Raw genomic sequence first — 21,923 nt, 5'->3', positions numbered from 1 at the left:
GACCTGGCCAAGATAAAGCAAAGCAGTTCGACACATACAACGACACAGAGTTACACATGGAGTAAAACAAACATACAGTCAATAATACAGTATAAACAAGTCTATATACGATGTGAGCAAATGAGGTGAGATAAGGGAGCTAAAGGCAAAAAAAGGCCATGGTGGCAAAGTAAATACAATATAGCAAGTAAAACACTGGAATGGTAGATTTGCAATGGAAGAATGTGCAAAGTAGAAATAAAAATAATGGGGTGCAAAGGAGCAAAATAAATAAATAAATACATTAGGGAAAGAGGTAGTTGTTTGGGCTAAATTATAGTTGGGCTATGTACAGGTGCAGTAATCTGTGAGCTGCTCTGACAGTTGGTGCTTAAAGCTAGTGAGGGAGATAAGTGTTTCCAGTTTCAGAGATTTTTGTAGTTCGTTCCAGTCATTGGCAGCAGAGAACAGGAAGGAGAGGCGGCCAAAGAAATAATTGGTTTTGGGGGTGACTAGAAAGATATACCTGCTGGAGTGTGTGCTACAGGTGGGAGATGCTATGGTGACCAGCGAGCTGAGATAAGGGGGGACTTTACCTAGCAGGGTCTTGAAGATAACATGGAGCCAGTGGGTTTGGCGACGAGTATGAAGCGAGGGCCAGCCAACGAGAGCGTACAGGTCGCAATGGTGGGTAGTATATGGGGCTTTGGTGACAAAACGGATTGCACTGTGATAGACTGCATCCAATTTGTTGAGCAGGGTATTGGAGGCTATTTTGTAAATGACATCGCCAAAGTCGAGGATTGGTAGGATGGTCAGTTTTACAAGGGTATGTTTGGCAGCATGAGTGAAGGATGCTTTGTTGCGAAATAGGAAGCCAATTCTAGATCTAACTTTGTATTGGAGATGTTTGATGTGGGTCTGGAAGGAGAGTTTACAGTCTAACCAGACACCTAAGTATTTGTAGATGTCCACGTATTCTAAGTCAGAGCCGTCCAGAGTAGTCATGTTGGACAGGCGGGAAGGTGCAGGTAGCGATCGGTTGAAGAGCATGCATTTAGTTTTACTTGTATTTAAGAGCAATTGGAGGCCACGGAAGGAGAGTTGTATGGCATTGAAGCTTGCCTGGAGGGTTGTTAACTTCTTGCGTCGAGCAATCCCGTATCCGGGAGCGTAATCATAGCCTCAAGCTCATTACTATAACGCAACGTTAACTATTCATGAAAATCGCAAATGAAATGAAATAAATATATTGGCTCACAAGCTTAGCCTTTTGTTAACAACACTGTCATCTCAGATTTTCAAAATATGCTTTTCAACCATAGCTAGTATTGATAGCTAGCATAGCATTAAGCCTAGCATTCAGCAGGCAACATTTTCACAAAAACAAGAAAAGCATTCAAATAAAATAATTTACCTTTGAAGAACTTTGGATGTTTTCAATGAGGAGACTCTCAGTTAGATAGCAAATGTTCAGTTTTTCCAAAAAGATTATTTGTGTAGGAGAAATCGCTCCGTTTTGTTCATCACGTTTGGCTAAGAAAAAAAACAGAAAATACAGTCATTACAACGCCAAACTTTTTTCCAAATTAACTCCATAATATCGACAGAAACATGGAAAACGTTGTTTAGAATCAATCCTCAAGGTGTTTTTCAAATATCTATTCGATAATATATCCACAGGGACAATTGGTTTTTCAGTAGGACCGATTGGAATAATGGCTACCTCTGTATTTTACGCGAGAATGACTCTGGGAGCCATCAGGTGACCAGTTGCGCAATGTAGCCGCTTACGGGTATTCTTCAACATAAATGCGTAAAACTACGTCACAATGCTTGGGAAATACGGAGAAAAAGTAATCTGGTTGATAGCCCATTCACTGCTCAATAGGGACCCATTGGAACGCAGTGCTTTCAAAACCATTTTTTATTTACCTAGGCAAGTCAGTTAAGAACAAATTCTTATTTTCAATGACGGCCTAGGAACAGCGGGTTAACTGCCTGTTCAGGGGCAGAACGACAGATTTTTACCTTGTCAGCTCGGGGATTTGAACTTGCAACCTTCCGGTTACTAGTCCAACACTCTAACCACTAGGCTACCCTGCCGCCCCACATGAGCCACTTCCGGATTGGATTTTTCTCAGGCTTTCGCCTGAAATATCAGTTCTGTTATACTCACAGACAATATTTTTACAGTTTTGGAAACTTTAGAGTGTTTTCTGTCCTAAGCTGTCAATTATATGCATATTCTAGCATCTTGTCCTGACAAAATATCCCTTTTACTTTGGGAACGTTATTTTTCCAAAAATGAAAACACTGCCCACTAGTCACAAAAGCTTAATGGCACCTTATTGGCAGTCTTAGCTAATGTTCTGGGAATTTTCTCGGTTTCCTGTGAAAGTTAAATCACATTATAATGGAGTAAATGTGAAGAAATTTAGACTGTAATCAATGTCAATGATTTACTCTAGACTGTGTGACATCTGTTACCACCAATAAGTGGAGATTGCACCCCACTAGGGGAACTTATTTAGACCTCCTGGGCAGTGGCTGTGTTCCCTGTTCTGGCCGGTCACTCTGCACACATTATTGCCGGAGTATTAGTGGTTAGTGCCGCTCAACCTCTCCCGGGGCTGACCCTTTTTGTCAGTGTGATACAGTGGATCCGGTTGGCACTAATAGAGTTTTGGCTCGCTGCTCCTCCCCAAGCCCACTGACTTTAACTCCCGATCCAGTTGCCAGTCTGACCGGCCATGCACCGCCCCCACAGAACTAATTTCACGATTTACTGCCTCTCCCCATGCAAATTAAAGATGTTATCTTATCATACCCACTAATTAAAACGCCTAAAATGAAATTGTTTGCCGCAATTTCCATTTAAATTGGTACGTCCTAAATCTGTCGAATAGTGAAAGGGAAATTAATGCTTGGATAGGCGTGGCACTATTGAACCACAATTTGTATTTGGCTGGACAAGACCTGGATTGTATTGGTAATAGTTTGGTGTCACCTGCATGGATGTTTACCTGATGGTAATTCTCCTTATAAGTTTATCTCAATTAGTTTTTTGAAACTCACTGGCAACTGTTGTAGTCTGAGGGGTTTAATAAAAGTAGTGTTACTTATTTTTAAACAGGTGAATGCTTTTTGGTAAAGTAAGTCTCTTCATTACTTCAAATTAAATCAAATCAAATTGATTTATATAGCCCTTCTTACATCAGCTGATATCTCAAAGTGCAGTACAGAAACCCAGCCTAAAACCCCAAACAGCAAGCAATGTAGGTGTAGAAGCACGGTGGCTAGGGAAAACTCCCTAGAAAGGCCAAAACCTAGGCAGAAACCTAGAGAGGAACCAGGCTATGAGGGCTGGCCAGTCCTCTTCTGGCTGTGCCGGGTGGAGATTATAACAGAACATGGCCAAGATGTTCAAATGTTCATAAATGACCAGCATGGTCAAATAATAATAATCCTCACAGTAGTTGTCGAGGGTGCAAGAGGTCAGCACCTCAGGAGTAAATGTCAGTTGGCTTTTCATAGCCGATCATTAAGAGTATCTCTACCGCTCCTGCTGTCTCTAGAGAGTTGAAAACAGCAGCTCTGGGACAGGTAGCATGTCCGGTGAACAGGTCAGGGTTCCATAGCCGCAGGCAGAACAGTTGAAACTGGAGCAGCAGCACGGCCAGGTGGTAATTGGCTGGACAAAAATGACTTGTGTCATGCATGGATTATTTTTCTGTCTTTGGCAGACCTGCCCTGCAATTGATGATAAAATGTGTATTGTAACAGTCCACGGTGTATATGGGCTGTCTATCATGGCATTCATAGGTTTTCACCGTGTTAGTCTGTCTTCCCAATGAAAAACAAGTCTGGAGGTGGGCTGTATGCTCTTGTAAAGATCCACAGTTTTCCTCTCACACGTCTCATATTACTGTGGTTACACCTGTGCCAAACCCCAGCAGCCGTCTCTTGTCTCTGTTGTCTAATTTCAAAGATGACATCTGTACAGCTGTGGGTTTCTCAGCATGGTTTATCAGCGCTGTGCTGCTAACCTACACTGCAAGTCATTCCTCTTTGAAAAGTGGTTCATATCTTGTACTGTGGTCTTTCCCCGTTCTAAGGCAGATTGTGTCTTAACTGAACTAACTGTATGAAATGTATGAAGGTTTTTGAGACCAGAAAAAATGGGGAAGCTAGTCAGACTGATTAAAGTTTTAAACATTAACATATTTTCAATTATATGCATATCTTTATTTCTTCACACTTCACATAGAAGTTGCCATTAAGTTAGGGATGGGCAACTTTGAAGGGAGTGGGGCCACAAACAATCTGAAATCAGATTGGGGGGGGGGGGGGTACGCAGACCCGCGGGCAACTGCGGCCCCTCATGATTTCAGATTGTTTGTGGCCCCACTCCCTTCAAAGTTGCCCATCCCTAACTTAATGGCAGTGCAATTCTACACATATTTCCATCGGGTGAATAGAAATGTTTGCATGTTTTTAACATAATAAGAAGTTTAGATAGTTTAGTAGCCAGCTAACTTAGCAATCAAAAATGATCAGTGACTGACATAACAAGAGAGAAACTGCTGATGCACAATCAAATTTCAAAATTGCACCTTGTGTATACTACTATTCTAACTCGAAACAGTAAGTTGAGACCCCGACTGAGTTATTTTTGTTGGGGGAGGGCCTACAAAACGTGGGCCGCCGGGGGAGGGGGGAGGGCCTACAAAACGTGGGCCGCCGGGGGAGGGGGGAGGGCCTACAAAACGTGGGCCGCCGAGGGAGGGGGGAGGGCCTACAAAACGTGGGCCGCCGGGGGAGGGCCTACAAAACGTGGGCCGCCGGGGGAGGGGGGAGGGCCTACAAAACGTGGGCCGCCGGGGGAGGGGGGAGGACCTACAAAACGTGGGCCGCCGGGGGAGGGGGGAGGGCCTACAAAACGTGGGCCGCCGGTTCCCCATTCCTGGATTAAGCAATGTGTTTTTTTCCTGCCTGGTGAAAGATGACCTTACTTCGATGACAAATCCTAAGTGTAGTTGACTGACGTATTGTCAATACAGCATTCTTGCGCATGTTACATGTTGAATTGGTGAGGCAAACAACGGGAAAACTCACTGACATGAGTCTCTCATCCAATATGTTTATCTTGAATTGAAAAGCAGGAGCTAATGACATTGCACTTTGATTGTTTGTCAAGGAAATGAAGTTTGTTTTCTGAACTCTAGTTGCTTTTACTCTATAAATCCTAGGCTTTATAACAGAGGATTTGCATATTTTTGTTGGGGAGGATGCTAGATTATATATTTTAATGAAACAGTTTTTCGGAAGACTGCTTGTAATCCTATTATAGCCAAATACTCATTTTAGCAGTATCATTGTAATTTCCACCTTGCATCACACTTTCTTGTGATCTGCAGCAAAAGATTACTAAGAAAAAAATAACATGAATTTCATACATTTGGTTGTGTTCTCCAGGGGTGATTTCTGCTGTGTATGTTGTTCTTTAATAAAGTAGATGCGTCACTGCATGTACACCCAGAGGAACTCATCAAACAGTCTTTAAACAGTCATTTCAAGAACAAAATAAGCTGTGTTACATAAGTCCCATCACAGACATCAATCCTGTGGCCTCGGCGGAGCACAGTCGCTAACAGCACGCCTGCTACATGTTTAACCACGAATGTAGGGTGGACCTATTCTGTGCTTGTTAACCTAGATTTAAAGCCCCCTCAACATGGCAGCTAAGATGATGAAGGCCCATATTATCGGACCTGACGTGGAGAAAGTTGCCTCACCACCATCTCCCCCCTTTATGTTGTCCTTGAAGTGGCAGTTGTGATTCCCCAGTAGAGCATACTCTTCCTTTACCGCAATGACTACTACCGTGATTAAATAATGAGAGAAATTCCGCCTGGCAGCTTTTACCTTTTTGTTATTTCTCCCCCTCCTATGATAAATAATTTAATGTAAAGAGTTCAATGCAATACATCTCTGTCACGTCTGTCATAAAGACAGGTTATGAGAGTGCCTGTCATCCCTTTTCACCCGGTGGATTTGTAATTTAAATTTGACACGTTTCTATTGGTTTTGTTCTTTGGCATGTTCATTTTGTAGGAACGCTGATGTATATATGGTCATTTTCATATGGTAGCATTCATACAGTGACTTTTTACTGGCACGAGAGATGTCCCTGCTTCTCTTAATGTTACCACATCAGTCCATTGTGTATGGTTCAGTCTATTTGTTTTTCTCATTCAATTTCACCTGTCAGTCCCAAGGGAAGGGATGTCATTTACAGTCAAGGAGAGATGAATTTGAGAGAAGCAATTGATCATTTCTCAGCTTTGACACCCAGTATAATATTAGAGTTGCTGTGATCTACACTGAAACTGGTGTGTCAACTGAGCTGGTTGCGTTCCAACTGGCAAAAATCTATATTTTAGATGGCACCTTCCAATAGGCCCTAAACTGGTGATTTACCTCATTCACCAAACCCTGATAGAGGATGATTAGGGATAATTGAAGGCAATCAGAAGCCTTTGAACGTCTGCTAACCTCTGAGTTCCTGAGGAGACCTTTTCGTTAAGAAACACTTAAATGTAGAGAAAAGGTCTGCCTGTTTTGATTGGCCAGAGAAATGCCTGTGTACTTACTGAGGTAGGCTAATGAGAGCGAGATGATTTACTAAAACTGACCTAAAGGCTTTGATGCTTAAGTTCATCAGCAGAGGGTCCTGAAGGGAATATCATGCCTTCATTAATGACGGACCTTTCAAATCACAACCAAATCAAACTTTATTTGTCACATGCGCCGAATACAACGTGAAGACCTTACTGTGAAATGCTTACTTACAAGCCCTTAACCAACAAAGCAGTTCAAGAAAGAGTTAAGAAAATATTTACCAAATAAAAAATGATAAAAAGTAACACAATAAAATTACAATAACGAGACTACATACAGGTCGTACCGGTATCGAGTCAATGTGCAGGTTAGTCAAGGTCATTTGTAGATGTCGGTAGGGGTGTAGTGACTATGCATAGATAATAAACAGCGTAGCAGCAGTGTAAAATATGAATGGGGGGGTCAATGTAAATAGTCCGGTGGCCATTTGATTAATTGCTCTGCAGTCTTATGGCTTGGGGGTAGAAGCTTTTTAAGGAGCGTCTAGGTCCTAGACTTGGCACTCCGGTATAGCTTGACGTGCGGTAGCAGAAAACACAGTCTATGACTTGGGTGACTGGGGTCTTTGACAGTTTTTTGGGCTTTCCTCTGACACAGCCTAGTATATATGTCCTGGATGGAAGGAAGCTTGGCCCCAGTGATGTACAGGACCATACGCACTACTCTCTGTAGCGTGTTATGGTCGGATGCCGAGCATTTTCAATATCAGGCGGTGATGCAACCAGTGCTCTTAATGGTGCAGCTGACCTCCCTATAGGCTTTCTCATCGTTGTCGGTGATCAGACCTAACACTTTGTGTCGTCAGAAAACTTAATGATGGTGTTGGAGTCGTGGGTGAACAGGGACTACAGGAGGGGACTGAGCACACACACCTGAGGGGCCCCAGTGTTGAGTATCAGCATGGCATACGTGTTGTTGCCTACCCTTACCACCTGGGACCCGTCAGGATCCAGGATCCAGTTGCAGAGGGAGGTGTTTAGTCCCAGGGTCCTTAGCTTAGCGAAGAGCTTTGTGGGCACTATGGTGTTGAACGCTGAGCTGTAGTCAATGAACAGGATTCTCACATAGATGTTCCTTTTGTCCAGGTGGGAAAGGGCAATGTAGAGTGCGATTGAGATTGCGTCATCTGTGGATCTGTTGGGGCGGTATGCGAATTGGAGTGGGTCTATGGTATCCAGGAGGATGCTGTTGATGTGAGTCATGACCAGCCTTTCAAAGCACTTCACGGCTACCGACGTGGCATGTTACCTTAGGCAGGTTACCTTCGCTTCCTTGGGCACCACCGGGAATATGGTGGTCTGCTTGAAACATGTCGGTATTATAGACTCGGTCAGGGAGAGGTTGAAAATGTCGGTGAAGACACTTGCCAGTTGGTCAGCGCATGCTTTGAGTACACGTCCTGATAATCCATCTGGCCCCGCTGCTTTGTGAATGTTGACCTGTTTAAAGGTCTTGCTCACATCGGCTACCAGTCACTCCTGGGCTACAATCACCTATCCGGACCCGTTTGACTGCCAACGCGGAGCCCCACCGGGCCTTCACAACTGGACTACCGACGTTATCTGCCCGAGGGAGTTATCCAGCTGGCTCCTCCGTCGCGGCGTTACCTGAACGCTCATCTGCGGCCCGCTATTCGTTAGCTGTTTTATCGGCTGCTATCTGACTAGATCTATCGGACAATAAAAAATATAACTATATCTATTTTTTTTGCGAATTGGATTGATCCCCTCTACCACACGGAACCCCACTAATCCCCACTAATCCTACCGACGGAAATGCACGAGGTGGCTAAAAACAGACCTGCATCCTATGCTAGCTTGCTACCGATGGCCCGGCTAGCTGTCTGAATCGCCGTGACCCCAACCAACCTCACTACTCACTGGACCCTTTTGATTACTCGACTAAGCATGCCTCTCCTTAATGTCAATATGCCTTGTCCATTGCTGTTCTGGTTAGTGTTTATTGGCTTATTTCACTGTAGAGCCTCTAGTCCTGCTCACTATACCTTATCCAACCTATTAGTTCCACCACCCACACATGCGATGACATCTCCTGGTTTCAATGATGTTTCTAGAGACAATATCTCTCTCATCATCACTCAATACCTAGGTTTACCTCCACTGTATTCACATCCTACCATACCTTTGTCTATACATTATACCTTGAAGCTATTTCATCGCCCCCAGAAACCACCTTTTACTCTCTGTTCCAGATGTTCTATACGACCAATTCTCATTGCTTTTAGCCGTACCCTTATCCTACTCCTTCTCTTTTCCTCTGGTGATGTAGAGGTGAATCCAGGCCCTGCAGTGCCTAGCTCCACTCCTATTCCCCAGGCGCTCTCTTTTGATTACTTCTGTAACCGTAATAGCTTTGGTTTCATGCATGTTAACATTAGAAGCCTCCTCCCTAAGTTTGTTTTATTCACTGCTTTAGCACACTCTGCCAACCCGGATGTTCTAGCTGTGTCTGAATCCTGGCTTAGGAAGACCACCAAAAATTCTGAAATGTTCATCCCTAACTACAACATTTTCAGACAAGATAGAACTGCCAAAGGGGGCGGTGTTACAATCTACTGCAAAGATAGCCTGTAGAGTTATGTCCTACTATCCAGGTCTGTACCCAAACAATTTGAACTTCTACTTTTAAAAATTCACCTCTCTAAAAACAAGTCTGTCACTGTTGCCGCCTGCTATAGACCACCCTCTGCCCCCAGAGCAGCTCTGGGGTACCATATGTGGACCGATTGCCCCCCATCTATCTTTAGAGCTCGTGCTGCTAGGTGACCTAAACTGGAACATGCTTAACACCCCAGCCATCCTACAATCTAAGCTTGATGCCCTCAATCTCACACAAATTATCAATGAACCTACCAGGTACCTCCCCAAAGCCGTAAACACGTGCACCCTCATAGATATCATCCTAACCAACTTGCCCTCTAAATACACCTCTGCTGTCTTCAACCAAGATCTCAGCGATCACTGCCTCATTGCCTGCATCCGTAATGGGTCAGCAGTCAAACGACCTCCACTCATCACTGTAAAACGCTCTCTGAAACACTTCAGCGAGCAGGCCTTTCTAATCGACCTGGCCGGGGTATCCTGGAAGGATATTGATCTCATCCCGTCAGTAGAGGATGCCTGGTTATTTTTTTTAAATGCCTTCCTAACCATCTTAAATTTCTTGAATGGGGCATGCTTATTTAGAACCAGGAACAGATATAGCCCTTGGTTCACCCCAGACCTGATTGCCCTTAACCAACACAAAAACATCCTATGGCGTTCTGCATTAGCATCGAACAGCCCCAGTGATATGCAGCTTTTCAGGGAAGCTAGAAAGCAATATACACAGGCAGTTAGAAAAGCCAAGGCTAGCTTTTTCAAGCAGAAATTTGCTTCCTGCAACACTAACTCAAAAAAGTTCTGGGACACTGTAAAGTCCATGGAGAATAAGAACACCTCCTCCCAGCTGCCCACTGCACTGAAGATAGGAAACACCACTGATAAATCCACTATAATTGAGAATTTCAATAAGCATTTTTCTACGGCTGGCCATGCTTTCCACCTGGCTACCCCTACCCCGGTCAACAGTACTGCACCCCCCACAGCAACTCGCCCAAGATTTCCCCATTTCTCCTTCTCCCAAATCCAGTCTACTGATGTTCTGAAAGAGTTACAAAATCTGGACCCTACAAATCAGCCGGGCTAGACAATCTGGACCCTTTCTTTCTAAAATGTTCTGCCGAAATTGTTGCCACCCCTATTACTAGCCTGTTCAACCTTTCTTTCGTGTCGTCTGAGATTCCCAAAGATTGGAAAGCAGCTGCGGTCATCCCCCTCTTCAAAGGGGGGGGCACTCTTGACCCAAACTGCTACAGACCTATATTTATCCTACCCTGCTTTCTAAGGTCTTCGAAAGCCAAGTCAACAAACAGATTACCGACCATTTCGAATCTCACCATACCCTCTCTGCTAGGCAATCTGGTTTCAGAGCTGGCCATGGGTGCACCTCAGCCACGCTCAAGGTCCTAAACGATATCTTAACCGCCATCAATAAGAAACATTACTGTGCAGCCGTGTTCATTGATCTGGCCAAGGATTTCGACTCTGTCAATCACCACATCCTCATCGGCAGACTCGACAGCCTTGGTTTCTCAAATGATTGCCTCGCCTGGTTCACCAACTACTTCTCTGATAGAGTTCAGTGTGTCAAATTGGAGGGTCTGTTGTCCGGACCTCTGGCAGTCTCTATGGGGGTGCCAAATGGTTCAATTCTTGGACCGACTCTCTTTTCTGTATACATCAATGATGTCGCTCTTGCTGTTGGTGAGTCTCTGATCCACCTTTACGCAGACGACACCATTCTGTATACTTCTGGCCCTTCTTTAGACACTGTGTTAACAACCCTCCAGGCAAGCTTCAATGCCATAGAACTCTCCTTCTGTGGCCTCCAATTGCTCTTAAATACAAGTAAAACTAAATGCATGCTCTTCAACCGATCGCTACCTGCACCTGCCTGCCTGTCCAACATCACTACTCTGGACGGCCCTGACTGCGTGGACAACAACAAATACCTAGGTGTCTGGTTAGACTGTAAACTCTCCTTCCAGACCCACATCAAACATCTCCAATACAAAGTTAAATCTAGAATTGGCTTCCTATTTCGCAACAAAGCATCCTTCACTCATTCTGCCAAACATACCCTTGTAAAACTGACCATCCTACCAATCCTCGACTTCAGCGATGTCATTTACAAAATAGCCTCCAATACCCTACTCAACAAATTGGATGCAGTCTATCACAGTGCCATCCATTTTGTCACCAAAGCCCCATATACTACCCACCATTGCGACCTGTATGCTCTCGTTGGCTGGCCCTCGCTTCATACTCGTCGCCAAACCCACTGGCTCCATGTCATCTACAAGACCCTGCTAGGTAAAGTCCCCCCTTATCTCAGCTCGCTGGTCACCATAGCATCACCCACCTGTAGCACCGTGCTTCAGCAGGTATATCTCTCTGGTGACTCCCAAAACCAATTATTTCTTTGGCCGCCTCTCCTTCCAGTTCTCTGCTGCTAATGACTGGAATGAACTACAAAAATCTCTGAAACTGGAAACACGTATCTCCCTCACTAGCTTTAAGCACCAGCTGTCAGAGCAGCTCACAGATTACTGCACCTGTACATAACCCATCTATAATTTAGCCCAAACAACTACTAGCATGCACTGACCAACTGGCAAGTGTCTTCACTTACATTTTCAACCTCTCCTAGTCCGAGTCTGTAACAATACTGAATGAACAATGAACACTTTTATTTTAACATAATATAATACATATTATGGGCTTTTGGATGGGTGTTCTTAAGGTGATTCCACAGGTTGGTGGTATTTTTTTATTTAGCCGTTGCTGACCCCATGCTTACATCTTTATCACAAATAAGTGGTGCCAATTCCATGTAATAGTCCCGCACTGGTGTTCTGCCTTTCTCTGCCATCTGTAAAACACACACACACACAGCTCTGAAGTGTCAATGATACTGAAGAGTCTGCTTAGGAGACAAATACTCTCAACTGTTTGAATAGAAATTGAGTTTAAGTTAACTGTGATGAATGTTGAAAACAAAAACTGTAATTTCTATGTGCAGGAAATCCTATTTTAACAATGGGCATGGTGAGAATTGACTACCAAATTGCGAGTCATAATTCCCATGACACCATCTAGCAAAATCTGAAAAAGCAGTTCCTTCATTCATTTATTCCATAGGATATTTTTTAGATTCACTTAAAATAAGGTCTGTGTTTCGTGTAGGCTTACACCACCTTGCCAATTTTATAATTGTGTAGATATGCATAGGACAAGGTAACTCTGATCAATATTGGCTAAATATAAGCAAAGATCATTTTTTTGTAGAGTGGATTTATGAAAATATGTTGACAAACGTTACTTTATCCTAGTGAGATTTACACGGGTATCAAAACGCAGAGGCGGTTTAAGCCTGCACGAAACACAGACCTTATTTGAAGTAGATCAAGACATTCTCTATGGAAGACATGAACGGTAAAATAACGAAGGAACCCCTTTCAAGTTCAGCCTCAAGTTATTACAGGAATTATAACGCGTCGACTATTTCTCTCTAAACCATATACCTTTGACTGTTACAATCCTGCTGCTGCCACCCCTCAATCAGACTGCTCTATCAAATATCAAATCATAGACTTAACTATAATAAACACACAGAAATACGAGCCTTAGGTCAAATCCGGAAACTATCACCTCGAGAAAAAAAACGTTCCATATTCCATTCCGTATTTTATCTAAAGGGGTGGCATCCATGAGTCTAAATCCTGTTACATTGCACAACCTTCAATGTTATGTCATAATTACGTAAAATTCTGGCAAATTAGTTCGCAAAGAGCCAGGCGGCCCAAACTGTTGCATATACCCTGACTCTGCGTGCAATGAACGCAAGAGGTGACACAATTTCACCTGGTTAATATTGCCTGCTAACCTGGATTTCTTTTAGCTAAATATGCAGGTTTAAAAATATACACTTGTGTATTGATTTTAAGAAAGGCATTGATGTTTATGGTTAGGTACACATTGGAGCAACGACAGTCATTGATTGATTGTTTTTTATAAGATAAGTTTAATGCTAGCTAGCAACTTACCTTGACTTACTGCATTCGCGTAATAGGCAGGCTCCTCGTGGAGTGCAATGTAATCAGGTGGTTAGAGCGCTGGACCTCTAGTGCGAACAGCCCAGTACATCACTGGTGCCAAGCTCCCTGCCATCCAGGACTTTTATACCAGGCATGTAATAGGAAGTCCCTAAAAATTGTCAAAGACTCCAGCCACCCTAGTCATTGACTGTTCTCTCTGCTACCGCACAGCAAACAGTACCAGAGCGCCAAGTGTAGGTCCAAGAGGCTTCTAAACAGCTTCTACCCCCAAGCATTAAGATTCATGAACACCTAATCAAATGGCTACCCTGCCTATTTGCATTGTCCCCCCTTTGACACCACTGCTACTCTCTGTTGTTATCATCTATGCATAGTCACTTTAATAACTCTACCCACATGTACATATTGCCTCAACTAACCAGTGCCCCACACATTGACTCTGTATATATATTTTTTAAACTGCATTGATGGTTAGGGGCTCTTAAGTAAGCATTTCACTGTAAGGTACAACAGGTATACCTGTTGTATTCGGCACATGTGACTAATACAATTTTATTTTATTTTATTTGAAATTGAAGTGCAGGGTTCAAAGAAATACAGTTTAACCCTTATTTACTAGAAAACAGTTCTCTAACCTTTCATTTGAGCTCCATGGTCATCCAAGAATTTGAATCTTAATGTGGAGCTTGAGCAGTACCTGTCATTCATCACCATTGGCCTATCTGACTTGATAGTTTGAGTAAAAAATGATATTCTTGATTACTGACTATAGGTTATGGGGAAAAAAGGCATTAGTTTTCAATTCAGTATACTGTACTTGAGTTGTACATACATTTCCCCCAAAGTGGAAGCCAGAATGAGAACATCATTTTTGGAATGCCTACTTCTTCTTGCTGATTTTCAGGGGGTTTCAGGGAGCTTACTTGCTGATGCAAATCTGAAAATGTTGCCTTCCTGATCAAATGTGATAATGCAGTAGGCCGGCAGAGATGAGGAAAGTGTTTCCGGCTGGGAGGTGGCACTTGCCAACTCTGGAGCAGCTGCTATCGGCCCTGACATTTTAGTGCCTGCTGTCCATTAGTGGCACATGGCTTGCCCACAGCACTGAACCTAGTGAGCCTAGCGCCCACCACCAGTTTGTTAGCATGCTTATGTCAGGAGACTGTCAGTGCTTCTCCAGACAGGACTGTTTTGGCCTATGGGACCTCAGACATTGCTTTTAGACCAATCTGTCTTTTTGAAATTATAGTTATTGTCCTTTTGGGTATGCATGGAAAAACTGTCATTTTTTTATGTTTAATATACTGTATGAAAATTTCACATTTTCAATGTTTGTCTGATGTGAGGTTGCGCCTCACAATTTGTAAACCAGGGCCACGTTCGGTTTCCAGGAAACTGGAGAAAACTTATGAAAACTGAAAAAGTACTACTTGAACTAGTAGGACCTTTCTGTATGCGTTATCTAGGTGTGGAAGCGCTCTGGAGCCTGGTTCTACAAGTTCATGCCCAAGTACGTGTACCCTGGGAAGGAGGGGCCGAGTGGTGCTCCTCTGGGACTGCGAGGAGCCAATGGAGGAGAGCAGAAGATGGCTAGGAGTTCCACTGTCAGCCGCACCTACACATGGGCACACAGCAAAGGTCAGTCAGTCACTCCCCATGTCCTCTGTAATGCAGTTATTCCTTATTTGGAATAGTTTAAAATGGGTACATTTGGTGTCCTGTTGCGTCTTCTTTTGAGACATGCTTGAACAAAAAAAAAGCATCAGTTCTTTATAAGACAGAAATTCATCATGATTTCAGTTTGTTTTTGTAAAGTTACAAAACAGTGACATAGAGATGACCTTAGATTTTAGAATACTCTTTAAGTCCATGTTTGATTAGGATGAAGCTTCACTGGGCGTGTCCGAAAACTCATACTATTAGTAGGCTTTTTGGGTAGTAAAGAAAAGAGTATAATAGTATGTGAAATTGTTACAAATTAGTACATTAAATGCCAGCATGTCATATTTATTAAAGTTTTCATTTAGCATAAATTCGCTGCACACTATTGAGGGAAATAATAGTATTTTCCTGCACACGTGTTTGACAAAAGCTGATAATTGGATCAAGGGGATGGGCTGTGCTTTAAGAACGTATGGTGTGGAACAACCAAATTGCACTTAAGATAACGCCTTCTTTGCATGGATTAGCTTAGTATGTTGTTTTGTTGCTTACATACATTTATACTGAATAGTATGCTCTAAATAGTGTTTAGTATGGTTAGTACATAGTATACATCGAGTGTACAAAACAGTGCTCTTTCCATGACACACTGACGAGCTGAATCCAGCTGAAAGCTATGATCCCTTATTGATGTAATTTGTTAAATCCACTTCAATCAGTGTCGATAAAGTAGAGGAGACAGGTTAAAGAAGTATTTTTAAGCCTTGAAACAATTGAGACTTGGATTGTGTATGTGTGCCATTCGTATGTTCCAGACACACCAGTTTGAGTGTGTCAAGAACTGCAATGCTGCTGGGTTTCCCTTGCGTATCAAGAATGGTTCACCACCCAATGGACATCCAGTCAACTCCTCATTTTGTTGTTTTACTCTCACAGTTTTAGAAGCAAGGTTAAGAAATGTTTGTTATGATATGTGTGTGCTGCTTCAGGTCCAATATCTCCTCCCTACAAGGGAAGGTGAATCCAGATCTTTGTTGCCATTTATCTTCAGTTGTCAAATCTGATAACATGACAATGGTAACAGGGAGATGCATCATCATCACTGTCTATTGTTTCTGTGGCGCTACAGTATAACACATGATATATATTATCTTCAGTTGTGCTTTGGATGCACCTTACAATCACTATAGCGTTTTAATTAAAAGGTGGACACTGTTACTCTCACAGCTTTATAACCAACCAGGTCAAAAGTATCATCGCCTTAGAATGCAAGTCTCCCTTTCTAAAGGCCTTATCTATGTTCTCTATGGAGTTTCTCAGGGCCAAGATCCTCATCTCTGATGTTGAATGGCTAGCTGGGGGCCTCTGAGCTCCATTATGCCACATATTTGCTATGAGTCACCTGTGGGATGAACAAACAGCCTTTGATGCAAGGCCACAGATGTGTTTCTGACTGTCCTCCTAAGCTATTCTAAAAGTGTTTGTCGCTGCATTTTCCTCAATAGATATGTGAGCGTCTCCTCTGTTTATTCTCTATCACAAGGCCATAACTGAAGCCTTGTATTTATTGAATCCTGAGCGAAAAACATCTGTCTGAGCTTAGCGTATATCACCCTGAGTTTGGTAAGCAGTTAGTGCCATTTTAGATTTAGATTTCAACATTCTGTAAGCCTGAAGGGCAACATGTGTTTTTATTTGGCATTAATATGTCTGGTGCCTGCTTTCTGACTTTGAATTCATGTTCTCAAACCTTTGCATACATGTATGTTAATTGGCCCCAAATTGAAAGTGAGGTGACGCCCCTCAGGCCACCTCTTAAACTGCATCATATGTATGACCGCATCTTGAAAGAGAAAGAAAACCCACTGCATTATTGCCAAGACTGGTCCATTAATAAAGATAAAATTGATGTCAAATACTACCTGAAATATCGAGCAGCTGGTTGCAAATTGCTTAACCCTTTTAAAAAGAGCGAGCACAAAAGAACGATTTATGCTAAATAAATTGGGTGTAACATGGTAAAACCCAACGATCTGTTATTCTTGATTCAATGAAGTAGTTCAGTGTGTGTGTGTGTGTGTTATGCACGTTGTGCATGTGTGCTGCATAGCACACTTCCTGTACCTTGTGTGTTTGTGCATATCCTGTATAGTTCAATAGACATGAACTGTGTGTGTGTGTGTGTGTGTGTGTGTGTGTGTGTGTGTGTGTGTGTGTGTGTGTGTGTGTGTGTGTGTGTGTGTGTGTGTGTGTGTGTGTGTGTGTGTGTGTGTGTGTGTGTATTTTTATGTATACTGTAGGTCGCTACACATCTACCTGTCAGGGTGTGGACCTGTGGGATTTTTAAGGGGATTTCTATAAAGTCTCCCTTCATGGGGCTGAGAAAAAAAAACATGTTTTAAAGCTACTTTCCTACTATTCTACACATTTTTCCATGGGGCGGAGGGAACATTTTACAGTTTTAAAGATAGTTCCCTGCAATTTTACACATTGTGCCATAGCTTATGCTGTGTTATTATGCTATCTGAGTGACTCAAACATAACAAAATCATTGAGGGCCCCATGCCAAGACATTTTGGGAATTTTAGATTCTCTGACTGTCTAGTTTTTTAAATTGTTGATTGTTAGTTCTGAATTATGATCTTATTTAAACATACAGTATATATAGTTCTGTTATCTTTTCAACATACTTTATATATGTTTTTTGTTGTTTTACGTTTACACTGCCAAAAATTATAATCATATCTTTTTAAAATACATTTCTTGGAGTGGCAGCAACGATTTAGCACCAGCGGCTTGCCACTGCTAAATGAATATAGGGGAAACACTGAAATATGATCATTACAATATGAATCATACACCCAGTACATTAATATTTGAGACTGTATTAACATACTGTCTACTGTTATTTCACATTACAGACAAACTAGGTTACCAAACAGTCATATTTTCATCAGCACTTCAGAAGACACTGCACACGCACACATTACATAGCATTACACATTTCACATTACATCATATAGCATGAGCTATGGGCTTGTCACGTTTGGGCCCGCTTCACCTGTGCTTTCCAATAGTCCAGGCTGAGTCATGGTCAGCCATTGTGGTCCCAGCAAAAAGCACGGGTGCGATCAGATGGTGCAGGCAGTTTCGGCTGTGACCTGTGTGCACCGTGGCCAACCGCCTCGGTGCAGGTGAGCGGATACAGAGATGCAGAGGCAGGGGAGGGCTCACCGCGAAACAATTTGGACACAGACTCCAGAAGGTGTAAAAGCTGATCTGAGTATAGTTTTTAGGAGCTAAGGAAGCACGCAGAGAAACACCACACTGTGTCAGTGGAAGGTACAAGGGGACTCTGCAGGGGTGTAGTACTGTATCAGTGCAACATTTTTGTATCGCAAAATAATTGTGCAAAGAGCAAAAACAAATAGTTTTTTAAAAATGATTTAATACAAAAAACACAAGGAAGGGGTAACATTAAAGTATTAGAACATGAAGGACAAACTATACAGCATCAAGAGCAAAATTACTATAAACTTCATTCTGGCAGCATGATTGGATTTGAGTGATTGGAGTGAAGCATCTTACTCTTATGAACTATAAAGCCACAAATAAGATTTTTGAACCACATGTATTTTTTGGGTTGGGATTGATGGGCTTTTGTGATTCAGTCTTTCCACATCCACAGTGGTGATTTCCATGCATTTACCTCTATAGGCTACTTATCTAGTGCATCTATAACACACAAATGGAATTCTGAACCAATTCCTGCCTTGTTTTGTGAGCGGGCATGCACTGATATCGCTCCCTACCTCTCTTCCTAGTCATGAAGGGCTCTCATCAGGGAAGTGTGAGATTGAGCAATGAGAGCACTGGTCTGGCCTCAGTCCTATTTCCAGCTTTAGGTGGAGCCTTGTGGCTGTTGCACAGCATGGAGAGACACTGGGCTCTAAAGATAGGGAGATGATTCACTGTGTAATGACTGGCTCGGCTCCCTATAAAATATCCACCAGTTTAGAACACTTAGAATACAGAGGATTCTGTGTTTGGATGACGGGTTTGTTTTACTTACGATGCTTTGTGTGGGTGGATGCTTCAACCATTTTTTTGTTTGTTTGTGAGCCGTGTGTGTGTTCATGTATTAATCAACCTTTTCTTTTACGAGGCACGAAACCAGTCATTTTATTATTCATTGACCTGTGTTGTTTCAAATCGGCCATAGATAAAGATATTGTGCTTGACCTCGCCCCACCTATCTAGATGAATGGTGTGAGTCCCAAATGTCACCCTCTTCCCTATATAGTGCACTTTATAGGAAATAGAGTGCCATTTGAGATGCAGCCTTATTGTCTGGGGCTACATTTCGGTTGGCTCTGACAATCTATCAACTCTTCCTCCATGGTGAAATGCCCCAAGATCATTTGAATTAATTTCCCTGGGTTAATCAGAGATCATTTATGTAAATTCCCAAAATGGGTTTCATTAGTGTGCCTGAAATTCTGTATTTGGCTGTGCTAACCGAGTAAAGATCATAATATCCCGCTATTGATGAATTTATAGAAGGCAATGGGTGGTTATTTTAGGATGGAGGGATGCTGGGTTGACATGGAGGGAGAGGGAGGGTTGCTCTGTCTCTGGATAATATCTTTTGGATCTCCATTCAGTCAAAGGTTGAAATGGGAAATGCCCTCTTCTCTGTTGAGGGAGATTTACCACCACAAACCGATGCTGCCACTAAAGCTGCACTCAACGAGCTGTATAGGGCCATAAGCAAACAAGAAAATACAAATGCACATCCAGAGCCAGCGTTCCTAGTGTCTGGTGACTTTTTTTTTTACCAGCATGTCACCTGTGCAACTAAAAGCAAAAAAACACTTCATCACCTTTACTCCACACACCGAAACTCATACAAATCTCTCTCTCGCCCTCCATTTGGCAAATCTGACCAAATCGAACTATCCTCCTGCTTACAAGCAAAATCTCAAAGAGGAAGCACCAGTAACACGCTCAATATGGAAGTAGTCCTATGCTATGAAACAGATGCTAAGCTACAGGACTGTTTCGCTAGCACAGACTGGAATATGTTCTGGGATTCATCCGATAACATTGAGGAGTTTACCACATCAGTCAGCGGCTTCATTAATAAGTGCATCGACGACGTCATTCACGTCGTGACCGTACGTACATATCACAACTGAACTAAAGGCTAGAGCTAGAGCGGGACACTAATCCAGACGCTTATAATAAATCCCATTGTGACCTCCAATTAGCCATCAAACTGTCAATACAGGACTAAAACATTGGCCCCCAAAAAATGTGTTGTCTGGTAAAAAATCTGAGTGGCTGGTAGATATTTTTTTAAATCTACCTTCCACTGTGGCTGGTTGACCAACAAGTTAGTTTCAGGCCCGGAACAGGACCCTGAACAGCTTCTACCCCCAGGCCATAATACTGCTAAATAGTTATTCCGGGTAGCTATTCGTTAACTATTTAACTATCTGCATTGACCCTTTTTGCAACTCTTTTGACTCATCACATAGCCACTGCTATGTCACTTTAGGGATAAAGTGCCTAGTCGCTTTATCCCTACTTATATGTAAATATCTACATCAATTTCCTCGTTCCCCTGCACATTGACTCGGTACTGGTACCCCGTGTATAGCCAGGTTATCCGTTACTCATTGTGTCAGTATTTCACTGTTCGTCTACTTCTGTTGTTTACGAAGCATGTGACAAATACATTTAGATTTGATCTTGATTCAGGTATTTTTAATTAAGTGGACCTGTCCCACATCCATTCTCCTTTTACCATACATCTGTTCTGTTTTAACAGTGATTTTAAATGACAAAACTGTACAATCTCCTTGGCTTTGTCTATATCTTTAAAAGTAAGGAAGGTTCTAGGTCAATGGCTTTGTACACCATTGCTCAGAAGAATTCTATAACCCTGCCACTGCATGTCATCATGACCATCAATTAAATGTACTTTCATTGACTTGGGTGACAATCTCCCCATTCCCACTAACAGGATGAATCTCTCGTACTAAGTGATGTGCCTGAATACTAAGTGCTCCATTTGGCACCTAAAAAGGGAGGCATTTCAATCTGTAATTCAGGATAAACGCTGCATAAATTCACACTGTGTGTTTTCCTACTCCGACACCCATTTAAACATCACGCTTTGAAGATGATGATAAATATTGAAAAAACGCCAATGAACATTCCTTGCCTGTGAGTTGTGCTTAAAACGAGCTGTTCAGAGGTATGAGTCATATTCGAAGTGGATAAGATCAATTGAAATTAGAGATCTCGCTCTTGCTCTCTCTCTCTTTGGAGACCCCAGGTTTCTGCATGATAAGTGGTAGAGATAGCCAGCCTGCCGGTGATGCTACCAATCATTCAACAGGGCCTTCCAAATTGGCTCACAGAGACAGGGAGAAATAAGAAAACTTGACAGAACAACCACGCTTTTAACGCAGACGCCATCTGTGGCGTAGGCTCGAGACGGTGACTCTTAAAAATGTTTATTTGGCCAAATGTCTTCCGAGGTAGATTTTATTTTTATGAAGGAGAGGGTAACACCACTTTCCTAGTCAGACCTTAACGTGAGCCATGCGCTTTATTGTGTTTGTTCAAATGAAGCGCTAAAATGGCTGCCGTGTGCATTCCCACAGTACTGCAGGTGCAATACACATACTGTACTACTGGATGAAGACTTACCACTATACCATATAGTGTCATTAGATCTTATGAAATATGCCTCTCAGTTTTGTCATCACTGTCATGGAAAATAATTGAATGTCAGTGTATAGGTCTTGAAAGCATTTTTTCAAAAGAATGGTCAGCAACGTGCCAGATTAGTTGTAATGCTGACAAATTATGTTGAAGTACATCACATATAACAACACATTTCTCTGCA

At 42.5% G+C, this 21,923-nt stretch overlaps 1 protein-coding gene across 2 annotated transcripts in view; it reads left to right on the top strand.

Moving 5' to 3' along the window:
* LOC109873112 (rab effector Noc2) overlaps window positions 1–21,923 on the top strand; it is a 57,764-nt gene that overhangs the window by 31,413 nt on the left and 4,428 nt on the right. For both annotated transcript variants that reach the window (XM_031807724.1, XM_031807723.1), the window contains one exon: window positions 14,809–14,980. In XM_031807724.1, coding sequence (XP_031663584.1) covers window positions 14,809–14,980 — 172 coding nt within the window. The remainder of the gene's footprint in view (window positions 1–14,808; window positions 14,981–21,923) is intronic.

The sequence above is a fragment of the Oncorhynchus kisutch genome, linkage group LG28, assembly GCF_002021735.2.
Source record: "Oncorhynchus kisutch isolate 150728-3 linkage group LG28, Okis_V2, whole genome shotgun sequence".
Classification (NCBI taxonomy): Eukaryota; Metazoa; Chordata; class Actinopteri; order Salmoniformes; family Salmonidae; genus Oncorhynchus; species Oncorhynchus kisutch.
The sequence above is the reverse complement of the archived record's forward strand: the minus strand, read 5'-3'. Positions and strand labels throughout refer to the sequence as shown.